This window comes from Rana temporaria, chromosome 5 (assembly GCF_905171775.1).
Source record: "Rana temporaria chromosome 5, aRanTem1.1, whole genome shotgun sequence".
Classification (NCBI taxonomy): Eukaryota; Metazoa; Chordata; class Amphibia; order Anura; family Ranidae; genus Rana; species Rana temporaria.
Genome location: NC_053493.1, coordinates 412,085,409 through 412,110,332, shown reverse-complemented (window position 1 = coordinate 412,110,332; position 24,924 = coordinate 412,085,409). Strand labels below are relative to the sequence as shown.

The 24,924-nt window shown below is 45.8% G+C and overlaps 1 protein-coding gene across 1 annotated transcript in view; it reads left to right on the top strand.

Annotated features, from left to right (window-relative positions):
* LOC120941576 (cytochrome P450 2C29-like) overlaps positions 1-24,924 on the top strand; it is a 110,519-nt gene that overhangs the window by 56,134 nt on the left and 29,461 nt on the right. Inside the window, exons 6-7 of the mRNA XM_040355056.1 lie at positions 1,853-2,026; positions 15,113-15,254. Coding sequence (XP_040210990.1) covers positions 1,853-2,026; positions 15,113-15,254 — 316 coding nt within the window. The remainder of the gene's footprint in view (positions 1-1,852; positions 2,027-15,112; positions 15,255-24,924) is intronic.

The following is a 24,924-nucleotide window of genomic DNA, read 5'->3' as shown; positions in this document are numbered from 1 at the left end:
TGTTTCACACTTTTTTGTTATGTATAATTCCACATGTGTTCATTCATAGTTTTGATGCCTTCAGTGTGAATCTACAATTTACATAGTCATGAAAATAAAGAAAACTCTTTGAATGAGAAAGGTGTGTCCAAACTTTTGGTCTGTACTGTATATATTTTTACTTAATTTCTTTTATTTTTACACTTTTTTTTACATTTTTTTTTTTATCACTTTAATTCTTATTACAAGGAATGTAAACATCCCTTGTAATAGGAATAGTGTGTGACAGGTCCTCTTTATGGAAAGATGCAGGGTCAATAAGACCCCACATCTCTCCTCCAGGCTTGAAAGCATTAGATTGTGATTATTTTTTTTTACCGATCTCATGCCGACAGCCGCGATTGCAGCTTTGTTTACTTCCGGGTACCCGGGCGTGATGTCACAACATCGCGCCCGGGCCTCCGATGGTCATAGGAATGACTGGTGACCATCTGGTCACTGGAAATCTCTATCGTCGCGAGCTGGCGTTGGCCGATTCGTTCTCCAGGCCCCCGAAAAGCACCGGAGGGCGGCAGGAGGGGCGGATGTCCCCTCCCGCTGCCTATAAGAACGATCAAGCAAGGGATCTGCCGCTATGATCATTCTTATCGTGCACAGAATCGCCGGCAGAAGACGCTGATATCTGAATGATGCCTGTAGCTGCACCCATCATTCAGATATCTCCGCACAAAGTCGAGGACATCATATGACGTCCTCGGTGGACAAGTGGTTAAGGTTAAAGTAAATTAATTAATGTAAACCCCAAATATATTTTAAAACATAGAAAATGTGAATGTATTGTAGAGATGGACATTTGATAAATCGAAAATACCTCATGAAGTGGGATTGTATAGGCAACGAATAAAAATTTCAAAAATATATATGAAAAAATAACAATTTATTACAAAAATAGTTACAACATGTACAAAAATATCTCGAGCATTATAAGAATATACATAGTACAAAAACAAAACATGGATGATGCAGATACTGTCCGGCATACGGTACCATCACCATAAGGGAGGTAAAGTTGTAGCTGAAAAGCCGACGCGTTTCGAATGCTACGCATTCTTCATCATGGCATAAAACAAGTATTGCATCTAGAGTAGAGCAAAAAATATTAAATACATTCACATTAAATCATTGTATTCTCTCCATTGAAGTGCAAAAGCACATACACATCCTCTTCCTCGAGTAGGGAGACATCGGCGTCCCTGAACACCCGGGGGCCTTCTGCCCCACACTCCTGGGCGTGGAGCTTTTTAAGCAATAGGTGAGTCCTCTTCATTGTTAATTATGCCTTTTCCCTACTCGAGGAAGAGGATGTGTATGTGCTTTTGCACTTCAATGGAGAGAATACAATGATTTAATGTGAATGTATTTAATATTTTTTGCTCTACTCTAGATGCAATACTTGTTTTATGCCATGATGAAGAATGCGTAGCATTCGAAACGCGTCGGCTTTTCAGCTACAACTTTACCTCCCTTATGGTGATGGTACCGTATGCCGGACAGTATCTGCATCATCCATGTTTTGTTTTTGTACTATGTATATTCTTATAATGCTCGAGATATTTTTGTACATGTTGTAACTATTTTTGTAATAAATTGTTATTTTTTCATATATATTTTTGAAATTTTTATTCGTTGCCTATACAATCCCACTTCATGAGGTATTTTCGATTTATTTGTAGTACTATGGGATGATGGCAACTACATGCTATCATATGTGAGTTGGTTCTTTTTTCCGAGATGGACATTTGTGTCATTTTATTTTTCACTGACATACATTGTAACTCTTTAACTGTTTACTCCTTGTGTTTCTGACGGACAGCTTTGCAACGTATTCCCGTTCCTGCTCAAGCTGCCATTATTACCAAAGATTGCTTTTAAGGAAAACTCCTACCTAGAGAACTTTGTGCGAGTTTACATCAATGAGCACAAACGCACACTGAATCCTGAGGCCCCCCGAGATTTGATTGATTATTTCCTGCTGAAGATAAAAGAGGTAAATACACTGACCCTCATCTTTTGAAGTGTCCTTGATAAGTATTGGCCATATTGCCATAACCCAGCTAATCACAAACAGCACCGCTCTGGAGAATGGCCGTGTGAATGTAATTGGTTGTAGTGGAGAGGGTGAGATTTCAGGAATTGCTGCAAATGGTTCTGTATGGTGCTTTATACTAAGCCGACCCTGCCAGATATGCCAATGTTATATATGTAAAAAAAAATGGCGGGAGACACATATTTGGGGAGATGAAAATGCTGCTCGCCCCGAAAATGCATGGAAAAGAGAGTTCCCCATTGGGGCTTTCAGGCAGCAAGGAAATTTTTGGGAATAACGTTGTTGTATAAATTATTGTTTATTGCCAAGGATTTCGAATATCACAAGGGTACAAAAGTACAAAGAAGGTCACAAGGTGATAACAATATATAGGTTGAAAACATATGACATTGCTGGATGCAGTGAGCATGACATGATTGCATAACATGATTGCACCAAAACTTTGACAGTAGGAGGCTATATGTAATAAATAATCTGTAATAATGAAAACCCCATGAGCGGTGCTGTAGCCCCGACGCGTTTCGACCAGTTGGGTCTCTTCAGGGGGCTGGGATTTCTAAAAAATATATATAGAGAGAGTATAATAATTGCATATGATCAAAAATGAATGAGAGGACATAGGTCAACACGCATCATAAAAAATTAGCCATAATAATTTCATAATTACCACTGATGCAAGACACTGGGCAATGTATAAGACCATGGGGTGGACCGTTGGGGCCCAGGCTGCCCCCACCTCCCAACAAGGGGTGGCCTGACCAGAACAGCTTTCAGGGAGCCACATGATGAACGCCCCCCAGGGGCAGCGGAGGAGCAGTCCTACAAGAAAACACCCATAGTGAACCATGATTAGATTAATTAATGTGGAAGAATGCATGAATTCCAGGGGGCTGTTAAGTAACAGCTGGCCCATATGTATGTATCGTAGTAGGTATGTAGAATATAGCATGGGCTAGGGCAAATGTTGGTGACCAACGTTTATAGAGAAGAGCAGGGGCATCCATAGAGTCCAATAGGAGTAGGTTGGTAAGTAAGAGTGGTGGGTTGTCATAATAGGGTTGATGGATGTTAATTAACAAAGGATTGATTGATTGGGGTGGGGTGTTAGGAAGGTGAAGTGATTAAAGGGTAGTGGAATAATAAAGTGGTAATATATATATATATATATATATATATACAGGCCCGGACTGGCCATAGGGCATACCGGGCATATGCCCGGTGGGCCGCGGCGGCCCGCGGGCCGGTAGTGGCCCGCGAATGGCCCTTGGCGGCCCGCGGGCCGATCGCGGCCCGCGAACGGCCCTAGGCGGCCCGCATGTCACTTCTACCCAGAGGTGTACCAAGGCCCTTGGGGCGGACTGGGCTGGGTTGCAAGAATGCATTTGCCCCCTGGGCTGCTCTAATGTCCTGCAAAAAGGCCACTGAGCTGGCCGAGTGCGCCACCTGCCACAAGTTGTGGATTGTCCACTGGCCACGTCACCTGCCATGTCACCTGGCCACATCACCTGCCACAAGTTGTGGATTGTCCACTTGCCATGTCACCTGGCCACGTCACCTGCCACGTCACCTGGCCACGTCACCTGCCACATCACCTGGCCACGTCACCTGCCACAAGTTGTGGAATGTCCACTGGCCACGTCACCTGCCACGTTAACTGGCCACGTCACCTGCCACAAGTTGTGGATTGTCCACTTGCCACGTCACCTGACCACGACACCTGCCACAAGTTGTGGATTGTCCACTTGCCACATCACCTGCCACAAGTGGATTATGCACTTGCCAAATCACCTGGCCACGTCACCTGGCCACAAATTGTGGATTGTCCACTGGCCACGTCACCTGGCCACGTCACCTGCCATGTCACCTGGCCACGTTACCTGCCACAAGTTGTGGATTGTCCACTTGCCATGTCACCTGGCCACGTCACCTGGCCACATCACCTGCCACGTCACCTGGCCACGTCACCTGCCACAAGTTGTGGATTGTCCACTGGCCACGTCACCTGCCACGTCAACTGGCCATGTCAATTGCCACAAGTTGTGGATTGTCCACTGGCCACGTGACCTGGCCACGTCACCTGCCACATCACCTGGCCACGTCACTTACCACAAGTTGTGGATTGTCCACTTGCCACGTCACCTGCTTCAAGTTGTGTATTGTCCACTTGCCATGTCATCTGCCATGTCACCTGGCCACGCCACCTGCCACAAGTTGTGGATTGTCCACTGGCCACGTCACCTGGCCACGTCACCTGCCACAAGTTGTGGATTGTCCACTGGCCACGTCACCTGGCCACGTCACCTGCCACATCACCTGGCCACGTCACCTGCCACAAGTTGTGGAATGTCCACTGGCCACGTCAACTGGCCACGTCACCTGCCACAAGTTGTGGATTGTCCACTTGCCACGTCACCTGCCTCAAGTTGTGTATTGTCCACTTGCCACGTCATCTGCCATGTCACCTGGCCACGCCACCTGCCACAAGTTGTGGATTGTCCACTGGCCACGTCACCTGGCCACGTCACCTGCCACAAGTTGTGGATTGTCCACTTGCCATGTCACCTGGCCACGTCACCTGCCACATCACCTGGCCACGTCACCTGCCACAAGTTGTGGAATGTCCACTGGCCACGTCACCTGCCACGTCAACTGGCCATGTCACCTGCCACAAGTTGTGGATTGTCCACTTGCCACATCACCTGCCTCAAGTTGTGTATTGTCCACTTGCCACGTCATCTGCCATGTCACTTGGCCACGCCACCTGCCACAAGTGGTGGATTGTCCACTGGCCACGTCACCTGGCCACGTCACCTGCCACATCACCTGGCCACGTCACCTGCCACGTCAACTGGCCATGTCACCTGCCACAAGTTGTGGATTGTTCACTTGCCACGTCATCTGACCACGACACCTGCCACAAGTTGTGGATTGTCCACTTGTCACGTCACCTGGCCACGTCACCTGCCACAAGTTGTGGATTGTCCACTTGCAATGTCACCTGCCACATCACCTGGCCACGTCACCTGCCACATCACCTGGCCACGTCACCTGCCATGTCAACTGGCCACGTCACCTGCCACAAGTTGTGGATTGTCCACTGGCCACGTCACCTGCCACGTCAACTGGCCATGTCACCTGCCACAAGTTGTGGATTGTCCACTTGCCACATCACCTGCCTCAAGTTGTGTATTGTCCACTTGCCACGTCATCTGCCATGTCACTTGGCCACGCCACCTGCCACAAGTGGTGGATTGTCCACTGGCCACGTCACCTGGCCACGTCACCTGCCACATCACCTGGCCACGTCACCTGCCACGTCAACTGGCCATGTCACCTGCCACAAGTTGTGGATTGTTCACTTGCCACGTCATCTGACCACGACACCTGCCACAAGTTGTGGATTGTCCACTTGTCACGTCACCTGCCACAAGTGGATTATCCACTTGCCAAATCACCTGGCCACGTCACCTGCCACAAGTTGTGGATTGTCCACTGGCCACGTCACCTGGCCACGTCACCTGCCACAAGTTGTGGATTGTCCACTTGCAATGTCACCTGCCACATCACCTGGCCACGTCACCTGCCACATCACCTGGCCACGTCACCTGCCATGTCAACTGGCCACGTCACCTGCCACAAGTTGTGGATTGTCCACTTGCCACGTCACCTGCCTCAAGTTGTGTATTGTCCACTTGCCACGTCATCTGCCATGTCACCTGGCCACGCCACCTGCCACAAGTTGTGGATTGTCCACTGGCCACGTCACCTGGCCACGTCACCTGCCACAAGTTGTGGATTGTCCACAATGCAATGCAAACAATTACATTTTTAATGTTTTTTTATGGTTTTTCATAATTTGCCATAATTTTTAAGATTTCTAATGTAAAAAAATAGGTCACCTTTAAAAACGCCTATAAACGAAATCGCGGCAAAACGCCGGTACCACGTTTTGCCACGTTTAGCAGCGATTTGCCGCGATTTGCGTCTGAAACGCGAAAACTTTTGCGTCTAAACCAAAAATGTTGCTTCTGAAAAAAACGAGCCTAAACCCAACTGCTTTAAAACGCAAAAAAAAAAACGAATGTGTGCATGGACACATAGGATAACATTAAATGTGTTCAGGGGCAGTTGAAAAAAATGCCCAAATGGCCTGCTGGCCTGCATTTGATGGGACAAAGTGGCTCCATTTGATGGGACAAAGTGGCTGCATTTGATGGGGCACAGTGGCTGCATTTGATGGGACACAGTGGCTGCATTTGATGGGGCACAGTGGCTGCATTTGATGGGGCACAGTGGCTGCATTTGATGGGGCACAACGGCTGCATTTGATGGGACAAAGTGGCTGCATTTGATTAGCACAGTGCCTGCATTTAATGGGGCACAGTGCCTGCATATAATGGGGCACAGTGGCTGCATTTGATGGGGCACAGTGGCTGCATTTGATGGGGCACAGTGGCTGCATATAATGGGGCACAGTGGCTGCATTTGATGTTTTTGTTCAGTTCGATTGCTTCCACCCAAAAAAATGTTGAGCAACAGTGTGAGCCAAAAGGCTTGCACTCACAGATACTCCACTGAAAAGTTATCAATTCTCATTTCACTTTTCAGAGGCATTTGACAGACAGTAAGGAGGTGATGCCTAATTTCCTCCCTGCCTGTTTTAACCTCAGCCAGTCCCTCCAGATATTTCACTTTGTACTCCACCTTATTTTCATTACTCTTTATACTCCACCTTATTTTCATTACTCTTTATAGGTATTAGATGTTCTCTCACCTTATTCTTTGCACATCTAATACATAATGAGAGTTCTGGAAATAAGGTGGAGTTCAAAGTGAATTTCTAAACCTAAGTTGAGAACCCCTTTCAGAAGATTTGAGGATATTATTAAACTCAGAGACTGGTGGACTTAGGCCATCATAAATAGATTGAAATTCTGCCAGTTCAGCAGAAATTTCAATCTATCAATGTGCAGACTGGTTATACAGACTCCGATCTATCAACTGACTTCAGTACAACAATGGGAAATGTCCAACGATTTGTCTCTGTTCCAGCAATGTGGAGTGATTTCTCTCTGTGCCACAAATGTGGAGCAGTCTCTCTCTCTGTGCGGGCATTCCATCATTAACCCCCGCCGCGTGTCCCCCCCCCCCCCCCCCCCCCCCCCGGGCTGCTCAGTCTAAAATGCCCGGGCCTATTTTTTGTCCCAGTCCGGGCCTGTATATATATATATATATATAGATATAAACAACAAAGTGTGTGAATTGTTGTTTAGGACAGTAGTGTATTGGACATAATACATGAGTGAAGGAATAAAACATTTTTACATAAGTAAAACTAATGTGTGAAATAAATTGTAAAGGATTAATATAGTTGAGATTATAATAGTAAAACAATAAGGTGAGATGAAATACAAAATATATGTGGGTTGGGAAAATAGTGGGGTATACCCCTGATGTGGGGAAATTGGAAGTAAATAATTCAATGATTGAAATTAAAATAAGGTGTTGGTGGAATAGTATTGGGGTTGGTGGATGTTATAAATTATACAAGTAGTAGGTTGGTTACAAAAGTGGCCTAGGTAGTGGAAATTATAATTACCTGAAGCAGTGGAGAGTTGGGGTTGCTCTGATACAGCAGTTGAAGCCTTTAGTGCAATCAGACACTATAGAGGAAAGGACAGGATGCAAAAACAAGCAGGGATGCATTTAGCATCTGAGCTGGCTTGAGTGGAATCTGATAATGATTCCCTGAGAGCTCTTCTCATTTATATGCCCTGTGGGTGTGGTGATCAATTGATCACATGTAGGCCGCTCCTCCATTCACTGGCCTAGTGGGGGGCATATCAGTCGCCAGAATGGCGATCCATAGGCGGCTCACTCGGCATCCCGGGGGGGATGAACAGCCATGCGGCCGCCAGCCTCCCTGTTGTTATATATGTAGAGCCACCCCCGTGAGGACCACTGGGAGATGACTGACCCCAAAGATTTCCCTGACCTTCCAAGCCTCCCGTCATCTCTGACACCCTGGGTTCGGACATGTTTCAAAGTTAGTAATGCAATCACACAGACCAAACTGCAATAAAGTAACCAAAGGTATTTACTGCAGAGATCTTTAAGCATATAAGGCATATAAGGCAGTAATAAAAGTAGCAGTAGTAAAATTACATTAAGTTGAAAGATGTAATTGGTTAAACCTGGAAGCGAGGCCGCAACCACAGGTGTGAAAAGAAAGTAGAGTGACCTTTTTATATATCAAACTACTCCCTTTCAACCCCTGATGTCACAGGCCCAATAAAATCCCTGACACAAATATAGAACCAACCAAAAAGGTAATTTGGGGAAGGGTTCCTGTACTGGCACCCCAAGTATGAGATAGGTAAAGCCGTTTAGGACATTCCATTTCCGAACATAAAGGCAGCTACCGAACGCTCCAATCAGCCGAACAAGAAACCCATACAAATAATTCTCCCCTTCCCCCAAGTATGAGATGAGGCTCTGTATTGAGGGTCAAACAGGAATCAGACCCTTTATTGAAAGAAATACAGGCTCTTTTTATACACTTGAGAATACTGCAGTCACCACATGAACAATGACCCAGATCCACCCACAACACCACACAATGTTTATATAACAAGCCCCCAATACACATTATTCTGAGTATAGGTGAAGGGAAAGCTGCCTCAGACAAGATTAACACAATCTACTTATCCAAACAAAAGCAACATTGTTAAGCAATAGACGGTTGGTCTCTAAGGCCTCGTACACACGTTAGGTTAACCAGAGGACAACGGTCTGATGGACCGTTTTCATCGGTCAAAACCGATCGTGTGTGGGCCCCATAGGTTATTTAACCATCGGTTAAAAAAAAGCCAACTTGCTTTAAATTTTAACCGATGGATTCCTAACCGATAGGTCAAAACCGATCGTTAGTAGGCACGACCATCGGTTAAAAATCCACACATGCTCAGAATCAAGTCGACGCATGCTTGGAAACATTGAACTTCGTTTTTTAGCACGTCGTTGTGTTTTACGTCGCCGCGTTCTGACACGATCGGTTATTTAACCGATGGTGTGTGGGCGCAACGGACCATCAGTCAGCTTCATCGGTTAACCGATGACAACGGTCCTTCAGACCGTTCTCATTGGATGGACTGATCGTGTGTACGAGGCTTTACATTGAACTTCCTGGAATGCCCATATTGGGAGTTCTACTTCCTGGTCATAAACCTCACAGTGTACGGGGGATAAAATATTCCTATTTCTTGAGAGATATTGTTAATGAATATTACTGTCCCATTTGAAGTAATCCAATCATATTCTCAGGGTTCATTATTTTCTTGTGCCCAAAAGTGACTCCCGTCACATGGCTCCCTCCTTGTGGGACACTCCGGCAGACCTGGCTTGATCATTCTCGGGTTGACTTGGGGATGTCCGGAACTAGGGGGCCGGAGTGACGTCTGTTTGCCAGGAAAACCCATAAGCATTGCCATTTTGCTTACTGGGTCGGTAGCTGATGGTGAAGTTGTAAGGTTGCAGGGCTAAGCTCCATCGCAGCATTGTCTCCTGAGACCCGGTTAAGCCAGACCAATGGGTTGTGGTTGGTGACTAATAAAAATTCCTGTCTGTACAAATAAGAGTTCAACTTTTTAAGGTCCAGTTGGGGTGCCTGATCTAAGGTACATGTCGGGAAAGATAGCTTACCTGGGTCTCAGTAGCAAGCGGGCCGGTTCCAGCAGCACGGGTCTCGGCACGGGTAGTCACTGGGTTGGCTTCAGTGGGGCCCATCGGGCATAAGCAGAAACGAGGGGGGCCAAATAATTCCCCAGTAGTACATCCGCTGGCAAATCTTTCATAATTTTTTAGCTTTTAGCTGGTTACTTGTTAGTAAAAGACGATTCATGCTTTTTTGTCTGTTACAGCGTGATGAATGTGCTTACTCCATTATGAATGGTAGTTTTACCTCCCATCTCAAAACTTGCTTCTGGGCATGTGCGGGTTTAAATCGTCATTTTTGCCCACACACGATCATTTTTTATGACACAAAAAATGACATTTTAAAAAATGACATAACAAATTCAAGCATGAAAATTACATTTTGCCCACACACGATCATTTTAAGTGACATTTTTAAAAATGTCATTTTATTTCATCACAAAAAGTGATCGTGTGTACAGGGCATTAGACTCTGAGGCCCCGTACACACGACCGAGTTTCTCGGCAGAATTCAGCCAGAAACTCGGTCGGAGCTGGATTCTGGCGAGAAACTCGGTCGTGTGTACACTTTTCAGCGAGGAAGCCGACGAGAAAAACTCGTCGGGCCGAAAAGAGAACATGTTCTCTATTTTCTCGTTAGTCAATGGGAAAAGTCGGCCCGGCGAGTTCCTCGGCGGCTTCCACACTGAACTCGACGAGGAACTCGATGTGTTTGCCTAAGAAAATCACCAATTTCAGACGGCATGATTGCCTCATACAATAGTCTAGGATTACATTACAGTGCAATGGCCCATTTCAAAGTTTCCCTCCCTCTCTTTTCCTTTATTCTTTCCTTCTATCTTCTCTTTTCCCTCTCCTCAGGCCTTGTACACAGGGCAAGAATCTCGTCAGGAAAAAAAAAAAAAATTTTCGCTGACGAGATTCTTGGCAATAATCTCTTGCCACCCGAGTGTACACACAGACCTTTCAAAAGAACCGCGATTCTCTTGAAAGGCAAGAATGCGGTGACGTCATTGCGTACGACGAGCAGGCGCTCATCACATTCAATGCTGTCGCCGCCATCTTGCTTCACCCTACCTATGCTGCGGAAGCTACCGCGCATGCATCAAAGTCATTTCGAGCATGCGTGGGTTTCCACGGCAACAGGTAGGTATACACACTCTCAGGTTTCTCGTCTGGAAACAGACCGACAAGAATCTCGACGAGAAAATAGAGAGCAGGTTCTCTATTTTTCTCGTCGAGATTCTGACCAGATTTCCAGACGAGAAACCTGAAAGCCTCGGACAAACGCTCGGTTTACGCGACAAGAAAGCTCTGCCAGCAGTTTTCTTGATGGTTCTTCCCGAGAAAACCAAGCGTGTGTACGAGGCTTCATGCTCTAATCATGTGCTTCCAAAAAAAAAAACATTGAAATCCATACATCCAGCGCCCTGCATCAAGATTAGGGGCCGGGCACATGGATTGGGGGGCAGCACCCCTGCGCCTTGTATGAGTAGCCGCCACTGTTGACCACTAAGGGCTGCTAACTCACTTACAGTATCATTCAATACAGTATCAAGCAAATGACAGCATTCAGTTGCTGCGCTGCCAGCACCCTCCCTTCTCTATTCCTATCTTCCCCTCTCAGTTCCTTGTTTTTCCCTCTCCTTCCCATTTTTCTTCTCTCTTATCTCCTTTCCTATACTCTTTTACCTCCTTTTCTATTTCTTTTCTCTACATTTCTCGCTTCTCCTTTCTCCTCTTCTTCCCTTTCTACTCTATCTGCCTCTCCATTCCTTACTTCTCCTCTTATTTTCCCTCCTTCTCCAATTCCCCTACTTTCCACTCTTCATCTTCCCCTTTCTTTTTATTCTTTTCTTTCAAATAATAATTTTCTCTTCCATTTGCTCCCTATTTATCACCTTTCCTCATGTCCACAAATTGCCTTGCTTTTTTTCTCTCCGCAAATTTGTCGTAATTGTTTTTAAAACACTTTGCCAAAAAAAAAAAAGATAAGAAAGATCAATACTTAATTGTCTGGTGGGCGAAGAGTCATTACTCAGTTAAAGAACTGCAGCCACTGGCCCAAAAATTCTCAGCTTCTGGCACACGTCTGGGGTTTTTGGTTGCCGGTGTCCTGCCGAGAATTGTCCCCTGGCGGATTTTGCCCGCTCTGTCCTGCGCATGCGCAGCGAACCTCCTGCTCTGTCCTGCACAGACTTTTCCGAAAATTGCCGAAGCTCAACACAGCTGTCAATCGCCTGGACACGGCGCATGCGCAATGAGCACGATATTGTGCCACACGCTGACGCACGCTCACGATGCGCGCTCCACTCTGCAAGGGGCGTGTATAATACAATTATATCGTGTAAGGAGCGGATGCCATAAACTCCCCCATCAACAGTGCAAAACTCACCCTTCTTTTTATACACCCACCCCCCTTGCAGACAATATAACAATACACAAGCCATGCCCCCCGTGGCGTGTGTATTACTATTATATCGTCTGCAAGGGGGGCGGGTGTATGAAAAGAAGGGCGAGTTTTGCACTGTTGCAGAGTGGAGCGAGCATTAGGAGTGTGCAGCAGTCTACGGCGCAGGTGCAGTCTACGGCTCATGTACAGCTCATGTTCGGTAATTTTCGGAGCAAGAGCGCTGCGCCTGCACAGTCCAGGACGGGCATTATCCGCCAGGGGGGTCACATCTCAGCAGAACACCGGGACTCCCACTGCAGGAACCTTAGCATGCAATAAGGGACCGGGCACACGACTTTATACAGGCCATAGCTTTTCAACAGAGAAAAACTCACCACCCATTTAACAAGTAAATACAGTTGCAATAAAAAGTATGTGAACCCTTTTGGAATGATATGGATTTCTGCACAAATTGGTCATAAAATGTAATCTGATCTTCATCTAAGCCACACCAATAGACAATCACAGTCTGCTTAAATTAATAACACTCAAAGAATTAAATGTTACCATGTTTTTATTGAACACACCATGTAAACATTCACAGTGCAGGTGTAAAAAGTATGTGAACCCTTGGATTTAATAACTGGTTGAACCTCCTTTGGCAGCAATAACTTCAACCAAACGTTTCCTGTAGTTGCAGATCAGACGTGCACAACGGTCAGGAGTAATTCTTGACCATTCCTCTTTACAGAACTGTTTCAGTTCAGCAATATTCTTGGGATGTCTGGTGTGAATCGCTTTCTTGAGGTCATGCCACAGCACCTCAATTGGGGTGAGGTCAGGACTCTGACTGGGCCACTCCAGAAGGCGTATTTTCTTCTGTTTAAGCGATTCTGTTATTGATTTACGTCTATGCTTTGGGTCGTTGTCCTGTTGCAACACCCATCTTCTGTTGAGCTTCAGCTGGTGGACAGATGGCCTTAAGTTCTCCTGCATAATGTCTTGATAAACTTGGGAATTCATTTTTCCTTCGATGATAGCAATCTGTCCAGGCCCTGATGCAGCAAAGCAGCCCCAAATCATGATGCCCCCACCACCATACTTCACAGTTTCTGATGAGGTTTTGATGTTGGTGTGCTGTGCCTCTTTTTCTCCACACATAGGCCCGGATTCACAAAGCACTTGCGCCGACGTATCTCCAGATACACCGCGTAAGTGCAAATATGTGCCGTCGTATCTGTGCACTGGACCCACAAACTAAGATACGCCTAAAACCAGGCTTCATCCCACCGACGTAACTTGCCTACGCCGGCGTAGAGTGGGTGAATATTTACGCTGGACGCATGTGGCGCTCCCATTGATTTTCTATTCAAATATGCAAATGAGGGAGATACGGCGATTCACGAACGTACATGCGCCCGACGCAGGCTACGCGATGTGCGCGTAAGTTGTACGTCTGGCGTAAAGTTATGCCACATAAAGGAGGTGTAACTCAGCAGCAGCCATGCAAAGGGCTGCTCCAGGGAACACAAGCCGGTGTATTTTACGTAGTTTACGTTGGATGTGAATATGGCAGGTCGTAGGCTATGTTCACGCCGTAGGCAGTGATCCGACGTATCTTATTCAGTTGTTCCGACGTGATTGTGAGCATGCGCACAGGGATACGTCCACGGGACGGCGCATGCACCGTTTGTTATACGTATCTGTCTGGCACTTGGCTCATCATTTGCATGGGGTCACGCCTCATTTGCATGGCTCACGCCCACTTCCACCTACGACAGCTTACGCCTTAGAAATCCAGTGCAGTTTTGGTAGCAAGTGCTTTGTGAATTCTATGCTTGACTCTCTGCGCTGTGTCGACGTAGCGTACAGGAGATACGCTACGGCGGCATAAATGTGCGCCGCTGTCTGTGAATTCGGCCATAGTGTTGTGTGGCTCTTCCAAACAACTCAACTTTGGTTTCATCTGTGCACAGAATATGTTGCCAGTACTGCTGTGGAATATCCAGGTGCTCTTGTGCAAACTGTAAATGTGCAGCAATGTTTTTTTTGGACAGCAGTGGCTTCCTTTGTGGTATCCTCCCGTGAAATCCATTCTTGTTTAGTGTTTTACGTATTGTAGATTTGCTAACAGGGATGTTGGCTTATGCCAAAGACTTTTGTAAGTCTTTAGCTGACACTCTAGGATTCTTCTTCACCTCATTGAGCAGTCTGCGCTGTGCTCTTGCAGTCATCTTTACAGGACGGCCACTCCTAGGGAGAGTAGCAGCAGTGCTGAACTTTCTCCATTTGTAGACAATTTGTCTTACCATGGACTGATGAACAGCAAGGCTTTTGGAAATACTTTTATAACCCTTTCCAGCTTTATGCAAGTCAACAATTCTTAATCGTAGGTCTTCTGAGAGCTCTTTTGTGCGTAGCATCATTCACATCAGGCAATGCTTCTTGTGAAAAGCAAACCCAGAACTGGTGTGTGTTTTTTATAGGGCAGAGCAGCTGTAACCAACACCTCCCATCTCATCTCATTGATTGGAGTGAGGTGTCAGCCAACAGGAGTCCAATAAGCTCTTGGAGATGTCATTAGTCTAGGGGTTCATATACTTTTTCCACCTGCACTGTGAATGTTTACATGGTGTGTTCAATAAAAACATGGTAACATAACATTTTTTGTGTGTTATTAGTTAAAGCAGACTGTGATTTTCTATGTTATGACCAATTTGTGCAGAAATCCATATCATTCCAAAAGGGTTCACATACTTTTTATTGCAACTGTATTAATCATCATTTTTTCAGAGTTCTAAAAAACAAATACTGTATTTGAATATATATTGTAATGCCTTGGGAGCCTGCTGTAGTATTCAGCTAATGCTGTTTGCTCATTTCTTCTGGCTGATGTTATTCCTTTCTCTGTCTTTTCTCAGGTGGAGCATGAGAAGGACCCAGATTTCTGTGATTACAGCATGATGGCGGCGACAGTGGGTTTGTTAGCAGCAGGTTCTGAGACCACTGCTAACACTCTGAAATTCTGCCTAATCCTCTTGGCTCACTATCCCGATGTCCAAGGTAAGATCCATATTAGCCCTGGTATACGTAATTCAGATTAATTTGTTTTTTTTTGTCTGTCAGATATTCCAAACCTTGCACACTCCATCCAACATTACACAAATAACAAATGGCTGCAGTTCAACTTTTAAGTTGATACTAGGAGGTGTTTTAAAAAGACATTTAAGTGAAGATTGAGTACTTTATTTTTACCTACATAGTTACATAGTTGGTAAGATAGACAGAAAAAGGAGGAGCTGGTATGAGGTTGGTAGAGGAAATGTCCAAATTAGTATGCATACAACAAAAAAGTATTTAGCCCACAGGACTTTTAGGGCCAGATTCTCGTAGAATCCGCGGCGGCGTAGCATAAGCCATTTACACTACGCCGCCGCAAATTACTGGAGCAAGTGCCGTATTCTCCAAGCACTTGCTCCGTAATTTGCGGCGTAGTGTAAATGGCCCGGCGTAAGGCTGCGTAATTCAAAGGGGGCAGCTTGTATTTAGATTAAGCGCGCCCCCGCGCCGATCGAACTGCGCATTCGCCGGGCATAAAAATAGCCCAGTGCATGCTCCGGGAAAAAAAATTGCATCTAAGATCTGACAGCGTAAGAGCCTTACGCCTGTCAGATCTAATGGATATCTATGCGTAACTGATTCTAAGAATCAGTTGCATTGATACGACGGCCCAGATTAGGACTTACGATGGCTCAAATGGCGTTGCGCCATCGTAAGCCCTTTGAGAATCTGGGCCCAAATGAGTAACACCTCAAATATAGTATATAAAAAAAAATATGAAAAATGTATTGACATACATTTAAAAACAAAACATAAAATACAAGAATTTCATAAACGTCATTGCATATGCAATAGTCGATTTAAATCAACAAAAAAAACCTTTCCATAGAACCTGTAATTCATAGAGATTACAACCATTAATCTGAAACAACTGTGCTGCTAATCTCAATGCGTTTCGCAAGGGAAATCTCGCTTCTTCAGGAGAGGCACAGGAAAGTATCTGGAGATAGAGGACACATATACATATAATAACAATAACAAAAATAAATATATATATATATATATATATATATATATATATATATATAATTTTTTTTTTAAGGGGTTGTAAGGTGCAATTTTTTTTCCTAAATAGCCTCCATTACCTTAGTGCAGTCCTCCTTCACTTACCTCATCCTTCCATTTTAATTTTAAATGTCCTTATTTCTTCTGAGAAATCCTCACTTCCTGTTCTTCTGTCTGTAACTCTACACAGTAATGCAAGGCTTTCTCCCTGGTGTGGAGTGTCGTGCTCACTCCCTCCCTTGGACTACAGGAGAGTCAGGACGCCCACTAACACACAGCTCCTTTCTCTATCTGCAACGTAGAGAGCGTCCTGACTCTCCTGTAGTCCAAGGGAGGGTGCAAGAACGACACTCCACACCGGAGAGAAAGCCTCGCATTATGGTGTTGAGTTACAGACAGAAAAACAGGAAGTGAGGATTTCTCAGTAGATATAACGACATTTAAAAGCAAAATGGAAGGATGAGGTAAGTGAAGGAGGACTGCACTAAGGTAAAGGAAGCTATTTAGGGTAAAAAAATTGTACCTTTACAACCCCTTTAAATTACATATGCACATCAAACATATATGTACATATGTCTACTTACAACTGAAAACAAAAAATCTTGCATAATCAACTTGGTTAGTTGCAAAATACTAGCCCCCTTCCAACGTGATGGTGGTATCATGTACCTGAGTGTATTCAAACCGGGATGTTCCTGGTCCCTCAGCTGCAGTCTTACTTGTTGCACCACTGAGGAGATCTGGAGTTATGGCTATGTTCTCTGTTTGATGCATTACTTTGGACTCGCTAGCCCCACCTGCTGCCAGCTGTGGACAATCTACAATCAAAGCAGCCCATAAATAGCAGCACCTCCTATCTCTCAGTGCCCGTTTGTTGTGGACTAGCTCCCTCTGTGTTGCGATCGCTTTGTGACTCTGAATACCGTATATGAACTTCTGCCTGAATTCCTGACTACTCTCTAGCCTGCTGATTTTGTACTTCACCGTCAGCTCGTGTATGACCTCTGCCTGCCTGACCACTCTCTGGATTTTGATTGTGTACCGCTTTGCCTGATCTGTTGCCAACCTGATCTGCCTGACTAAGTTTTTCGCCTGAATACTCAGCACACAAGCTCCACTTCAGACACTACCTATAATAGGTGGTAAGGCTATGAAATAGATTCATATTGAATGTATCATGATGTGTATAATAACAGAGATCAGAAAAAATTTCCAGAAGGTCCACTATTCTTCCACCGGGAGCTATGAAGGGGCGGGGGAAAGAGAGAAAGATGACTTTACTCCCATACAGGAGACCTAAATGGTAGATATCATGTCCAAAGGGGAAGAAAAAATCATCCCATACCTGAAACAGTCAATAATAATCCTAATGAATAAAAATGTGTATGCTGGGCAGCTAATTTAATCCTAAAACCCACTATTATGTGTTAACCTATTGAGTATTTCTGTGTCTTAGTTAAAAAGGTGACAAACCTGTCAGTAAAACAAAAAATGTAAATAGGAAAATGCACCATTGTGTGAGAAGCATGGCTTGCTAATAGGGATGAGCTTTGTGTTCGATTCGAACGTATGTTCGACTCGAACATTATCTGTTTGTACTTTTGACGAATTTCGAACAAAATGGGTCGTTCACGCCAAATTCGAGTGACGCGCAATGGCCCATAATTCACTGCGGCATTGCACGCTGATGATTAGTCAAGCATGCACTATGACCCTGCATGCTTGGCCAATCACAGCGCGCAAAAAACGGAGAACAATAATTGGCCAAAGTCAGGGTGGTGCCAAAGCCACGTGTGCTATTTATTTGCACATAAACACAGTTGCTGTTAGTGCACGTGTGATATTTAATTGCACATAAACGCAGTTGCTATTAGTGCACGTGTGCTATTTAATTGCACATAAATGCATTAGCTGTTACTGCACGTGTGCTATTTATTTGCACATAAACGCAGTTGCTGTTAGTGCACATGTGCTATTTAATTGCACATAAACGCAGTTGCTGTTACTGCACGTGTGCTATTTAATTGCACAAAAACACAGTTGCTGTTACTGCACGTGTGCTATTAATTTGCACATAAATGCAGTTGCTGTTACTGCACGTGTGCTATTTAATTGCACATAAACACAGTTGCTGTTACTGCACGTGTGCTATTTATTTGCACATACACACAGTTGCTGTTACTGCACGTGTGCTATTTAATTGCACATAAACGCAGTTGCTGTTACTGCATGTGTGCTATTTATTTGCACATAAACGCAGTTGCTGTTATTGCACGTGTGTTATTTAATTGCACATAAACGCAGTTGCTCTTACTACACGTTTGCTATTTATTTGCCCATAAACGCAGTCGCTCTTACTGCACGTGTGCTATTTATTTGCCCATAAACACAGTCGATCTTACTGCACGTGTGCTATTTATTTGCCCATAAACGCAGTCGCTCTTACTGCACGTGTGCTGTTTATTTGCCCATAAACGCAGTTGCTCTTACTGCACGTGTGCTGTTTATTTGCCCATAAACGCAGTCGCTCTTACTGCACGTGTGCTATTTATTTGCCCATAAACGCAGTTGCTCTTACTGCACGTGTGCTGTTTATTTGCCCATAAACGCAGTCGCTCTTACTGCACGTGTGCTATTTATTTGCCCATAAACGCAGTCGCTCTTACTGCACGTGTGCTGTTTATTTGCCCATAAACGCATTTGCTCTTACTGCAAGTGTGCTGTTTAATTGCCCATGAACGCAGTTGCTCTTACTGCACGTGTGCTGTTTATTTGCCCATAAACGCAGTTGCTCTTACTGCACGTGTGCTGTTTAATTGCCCATAAACGCAGTCGCTCTTACTGCACGTGTGCTATTTATTTGCCCATAAACGCAGTCGCTCTTACTGCATGTGTGCTATTTATTTACCCATAAACGCATTAGCTGTTACTGCACGTGTGCTATTTATTTGCACATAAACGCAGTTGCTGTTACTGCACGTGTGCTATTTAATTGCACATAAACGCAGTTGCTGTTACTGCACGTGTGCTATTTATTTGCACATAAACGCAGTTGCTGTTACTGCACGTGTGCTATTTAATTGCACATAAACACAGTTGCTGTTTCTGCACGTGTGCTATTTAATTGCACATAAACACAGTTGCTGTTTCTGCACGTGTGCTATTTATTTGCACATAAACGCAGTTGCTGTTACTGCACGTGTGCTATTTAATTGCACATAAACGCAGTTGCTGTTACTACACGTGTGCTATTTATTTGCACATAAACGCAGTCGCTCTTACTGCACATGTGCTATTTATTTGCCCATAAATGCAGTCGCTCTTGCTGCACGTGTACTGTTTATTTGCCCATAAACTCAGTTGTTCTTCTTGCACGTGTGCTGTTTAATTGCACATAAACGCAGTTGCTCTTACTGCACGTGTGCTATTTATTTGCCCATAAACGCAGTCGCTCTTACTGCACGTGTGCTATTTATTTGCCCATAAACGCAGTTGCTCTTACTGCACGTGTGCTGTTTATTTGCCCATAAATGCAGTCGCTCTTACTGCACGTGTGCTATTTATTTGCCCATAAACGCAGTCGCTCTTACTGCACGTGTGCTGTTTTTTGCCCATAAACGCAGTTGCTCTTACTGCACGTGTGCTGTTTATTTGCCCATAAACGCAGTCGCTCTTACTGCACGTGTGCTATTTATTTGCCCATAAACGCAGTCGCTCTTACTGCACGTGTGCTGTTTAATTCTGATTTTGTCCTATGCAGGCCATTAAAATGTCTGGAAGGACAACAAAGAGAGGCAGAGAGTCACGAGGGCAAGCAGGCTCTGCATCTAAAAGGCAACGCTGGTGGTGGACATGGTGCATCCTCTTCAGCACGTGGCCATCTGACACGCTCGTCCTTCTTTTCGGGAGCTGGCCGTGTTGAGCCTCAACATGCAGAGAAATTAGTAGAGTGGATGACCAAGCCGTCCTCATCCTCCTCATCCTTTCTCACCCAGGCTGAGCTTAGTTTGTCTGGCAAAGCAGCTGCCAAGGCGTCCTCTTCCCTCACTAGCATCACACAATCCTTCCCTAGTCCCACCATGTCCTCCTGAGGAGTCCCCTGAACTGTTTCAACACAGTGTTGGGTACATGCTGCGTGAAGATGCGCAGCGTTTTGAAGGCTCCGATGACGGAACACAGATAGAGGAAGGCATTGATGTGAGCCCAGAGAGAGCAGGTGCCCGAGAGTGACAGCAATCTGGTAGTCATGTTCCCCCAGCTGCAGCATACTGCCAGGTTTTCCGCAGTGATGAGGAGGGAGGGGATGATGAGGTCACTGACTCTACGTGGATGCCTGATAGGAGAGGGGAGGAGGAAGAGGAGGAGGAGGAGGATGAGGAGGAAGAGGCACAGGCACATCTCCAAAGAGGCAGGATGCCCTCCAGGGGCCAGCTTAAGGGCAGCACACCAACTGCATTACATCGCAGAGCTACGCCTGTGCAGGGCGCTGCTGTGTCAACGGTACTGCAAAAGTTCTTTGGTGTGGACCTTTTTTGAGACATGTGCATCAGATTGCACCTTTGCTATTTGCAACATATGTCTCAAGCGTATCTCGCGTGGCCAAAACATCACCCGCTTGGGCACCACATGCTTGAGCAGACATATGTCGACCTGCCATGCAGTTCATTGGCAAGCATACCAGAAAGACCCACACCAAAGAACAAAGCGGACCTCCCCTTGCCCCTCATCAACTGGGACCTCCAACCCCACTAGACCCTCAGTCCTCTCTGAAGCCTGCACTGATAGGACTGAAGGTGTAGAAATTGGTGTGTCACAACCTAGTAGTACATGCGGGCAATCTACTGATGGTACCAGACAAATTTCCCTGCCCCAGCTGCTGCAGCGCCGAAAGGAGTACTTTCCCAGCCATCCACATGCCCAGCGGTTGAATGCTAGCTTAGCGAAATTGCTAGCACTCCAACTGCTGCCTTTTCAGTTGGTAGATTCTGCCCCCTTCCGTGAGTTTGTGGAATGTGCGGTACCTCAGTGGCAAGTCCCCAAACGCCACTTTTTCTCATGGAAGGCGATTCCGGCTCTCTACCGCCATGTGGAAGGCAATGTCCATGCCTCGCTGGACAGGGCGGTCAGTGGTAAGGTGCATATCACCGCTGACTCATGGTCCAGCAGGCATGGACAGGGATGTTACCTCTCTTTCACGGCGCATTGGGTGACTCTGCTGGCAGCTGGGAAGGACGCAGGGCAAAGTACAGTAGTGTTGGAGGTTGTTCCGCCACCACGCCTCCAAAACACTACTACTGGTTGTGACACACCTCTCTCCTCCACCCCCTCCTCTTCTTCCTCTGCGGCCTCTTCCTGTTTTGATGTTTCCTCTGAACCAGCCATGCTCCATAGGCGTACGAGGGGCTACGCAGGAATGCAGGCCAAGAGATGCCATGCGGTGCTAGAGCTGGTGTGCCTGGGAGACAAGAGCCACACTGGGGCAGAGGTTCTGGCAGCTCTACAGGGACAGGCTCAGAGGTGGTTGACACCACGCCAGCTTAAGCCAGGAATGGTGGTTAGTGACAATGGCACCAACCTCCTCTCCGCCCTGCGACAGGGACAACTCTGTGCCCTGTTTTGCTCATGTTCTGAATTTGGTGGTGCAGCGGTTCTTGGGCAGGTACCCGGGCTTACAGGATGTCCTGAGGCAGGCCAGGAAAGTCTGTGCATTTCCGAAGGTCATATAATGCCACTGCTCGGCTGACAGACCTCCAAAGGGAATACAACCTGCCCAAGAACCGCCTAATCTGTGACATGCCCACCAGATGGAACTCTACATTGGCCATTCTGCAGCGGCTGCACACACAGCAGAGGGCCATCAATGAGTACCTGTGCCAATATGGCAGCAGAACTGGGTCAGGGGAGCTTGTTTTTTTTCCCCACGCCAGTGGGCCTTGATCAGGGATGCATGCACTGTCCTGTCACCATTTGAGGAGGCCACGAGGATGGTGAGCAGTGACAGTGCATGCATCAGTGAGACTGTCCCTCTTATTCACATGTTGGAGCACACGCTACGTGGAATAATGGACAGGGTCCTTGAGGCAGAACAGAGGGAGGAAGAGGAGCCAGGAGGCAGGAGACAGTGGTCCTGCATGCCCGCCTAGCACACAGGAGGAGGACGAGGTGGAGGAGGAGGAGGAGGAGGATGATTGTATCAGCAGCATGGAGGTGGAGCCTAGCACTCAGCATCAGCAGTCTTCAAGGGATCACTTAAGTCCCAAGGAACCCATGGACTTTTACGTGGCTGGGATGAGGTGGCTGCGGATCCTGTCGTCCTCAGTGCATGGCCTCCCTGCTCCCGCAAAGCCTGCGTAAGGATCCTCGTGTTCGTGGTATCAAGGAGAGGGATCATTACTGGCTGGTAACTCTCCTTGATCCACATTACAAGAGTAAGGTTGCGGAGCTTTTCTTGCCGTCGCAGAGGGAGCAGAAAATGAAACATCTTCGGGAGGGCTTGCAGAAGGGTCTGTGCAACGCGTTCCCAGAACCTGGGGGATTACCAAATCCTGGTCCTGGACAACGTGTTGCTGAGGCTTCGGTGAGTCACAGAAGGAGCGGTGGAGAAGGTGGCCGTCTGACCGATGCGTTCAGACAATTTTTTAGTCCGCAGCCCCAAGGTATGACCGGTTCCAGCAACCATCGCCAGCGTCTGGTTTACATGGTGCGTAAATACCTAGGGGCAAGATCAGACTTGGACACCTTCCCCACCGAAAATCCTCTGGCTTACTGGGTCTTGAGGATGGATCACTGGCCAGAGCTTGTACAGTACGCAATTGAGCTACTGGCTTGCCCTGCATCCAGCGTTCTTTCAGAACGCACAATCAGTGCTGCTGGAGGCTTTGTGACCGATCACAGGGTGCGCCTATAAACCGACTCCGTAGATCGACTGACCTTCATAAAAATGAATCAGGCTTGGATCAACACCAGCTACCAAGCACCTGATGCTGATGTAACTGAATATTTTTTTTGGAAATGACAGATCCCTTGGAGACTGCCTATGCTGCTGCTGAGTGACTGTCCTGTTATGCTGCTGACTGAATATCCTTTTCCTCCTCACTGATCTTGCTGATAGATAGTAAGAACATTTTTGTTTCTGGGCTCCGCCACCAGTGCCTAAGGCTCAATTTTTCTGCCCCTGTTTAACAGGGGCATCTAATAACAATTTTTGATGCAATACTTTGCATGTGGCTCTTTGCTGAGCTCCAATTACAGTATCTGTGAGGGGTTGCAGTGTTGTGTTGTGCCTAAGGCCCAATTTTTCTGCCCCTGTTTAACAGGGACGTCTAATAACAACTTTTGATGCAATACTTTGCATGTGGCTCTTTGCTGAGCTCCAATTACATTATCTGTGAGGGGTTGCAGTGTTGTGACACCGCCACCAGTGCCTAAGGCCCATTTTTTCTGCCTCTGTTCTAGTATTTTTCTTTGTTTGATTATTTTCTAATTTGAGTTCATTCTAGCTTTCTCCTACGTTATCATAGTGTCATGTTTATTTTCCTGTACTAAATACTCATCATTGTCAATGTAAACACCACAAATCTAGATTTGTTCTTTTAGGCAGCATTGATATAATAAGAAACCACACATTGTAGAGTATCCAAAAATATTTATTGTATCACACTTAAAATGTGTCATTTTTTTTTTCAAAGAATATCTTAATATAAATTCTTTATTTTTTTATTTTTTTTCAAGAAATATATTTTTGCTTCGAAATACTTGTCTACATCTATTTTTTTTAAACCCTCCCTAGCACATCAATGAGATTCTTTAGTTTTTGGTCCACCTTTTGGTTGTTCTTTTTAAGCTTCTCTAAGGCGAGGTTTGTGTCCTCTATTTTTGCCCTGCAGGACATGATCTCCCAAATTAATACCTGGGCACTGTAGGTGTCCAATCCGCCCCCAACAGCTTGAACCCCTCCTGAAATTTGGAAAAAAAACATGTATTACAATTATGCAGGCCTACATGTATTACCTGAAGCTGTGCTGTATGACACTGACCTGATGTGGTGGCATTTTCCACTTCCTGCACATCTGGCGAGGGTGGGGCTTGCCTCTGTGTGGGGTTGGTCGGCTCCACTGCTGCAGCTTGATTGCGCCCTATGAGATTGTAAAAAAAGGGATACATGAATCAAAAAGATTAGAGGCCTGAAAGAGGAATATCAATCATTCTTTTTATAAAGTGTGGTACAATTGTCTGTTTTTACAATCCTTTTAAGCTTAACACAGGATTTTATCCTGTGCATTTCTCTATCTTTGGCCAAGTTTCCTACAAAAACACCAAGTATCCACTGTATGACCTCTGTGTAACACCCTAACTAGGTTGTTCTTGTGGCCAACACACAGTGCCGATCCTGACCTCCCTGGGGCCTGAAGAAAAATGACATGGCACATTAAAAATTAGAAGCGGGGGGCGCTGACTACTGTGACATGTCACATTAAAGAAAGTTGAGTAGTGGGGGGAGGGGGTGTTCTGCTGTCGGAAATTACATCTTACATTAAATTGAGAAGCAAGGGGTGCTGACTTCTTGCCTCTTCTCCCATTCAGCCATCGAGTTGAGAACCAGGGGGGG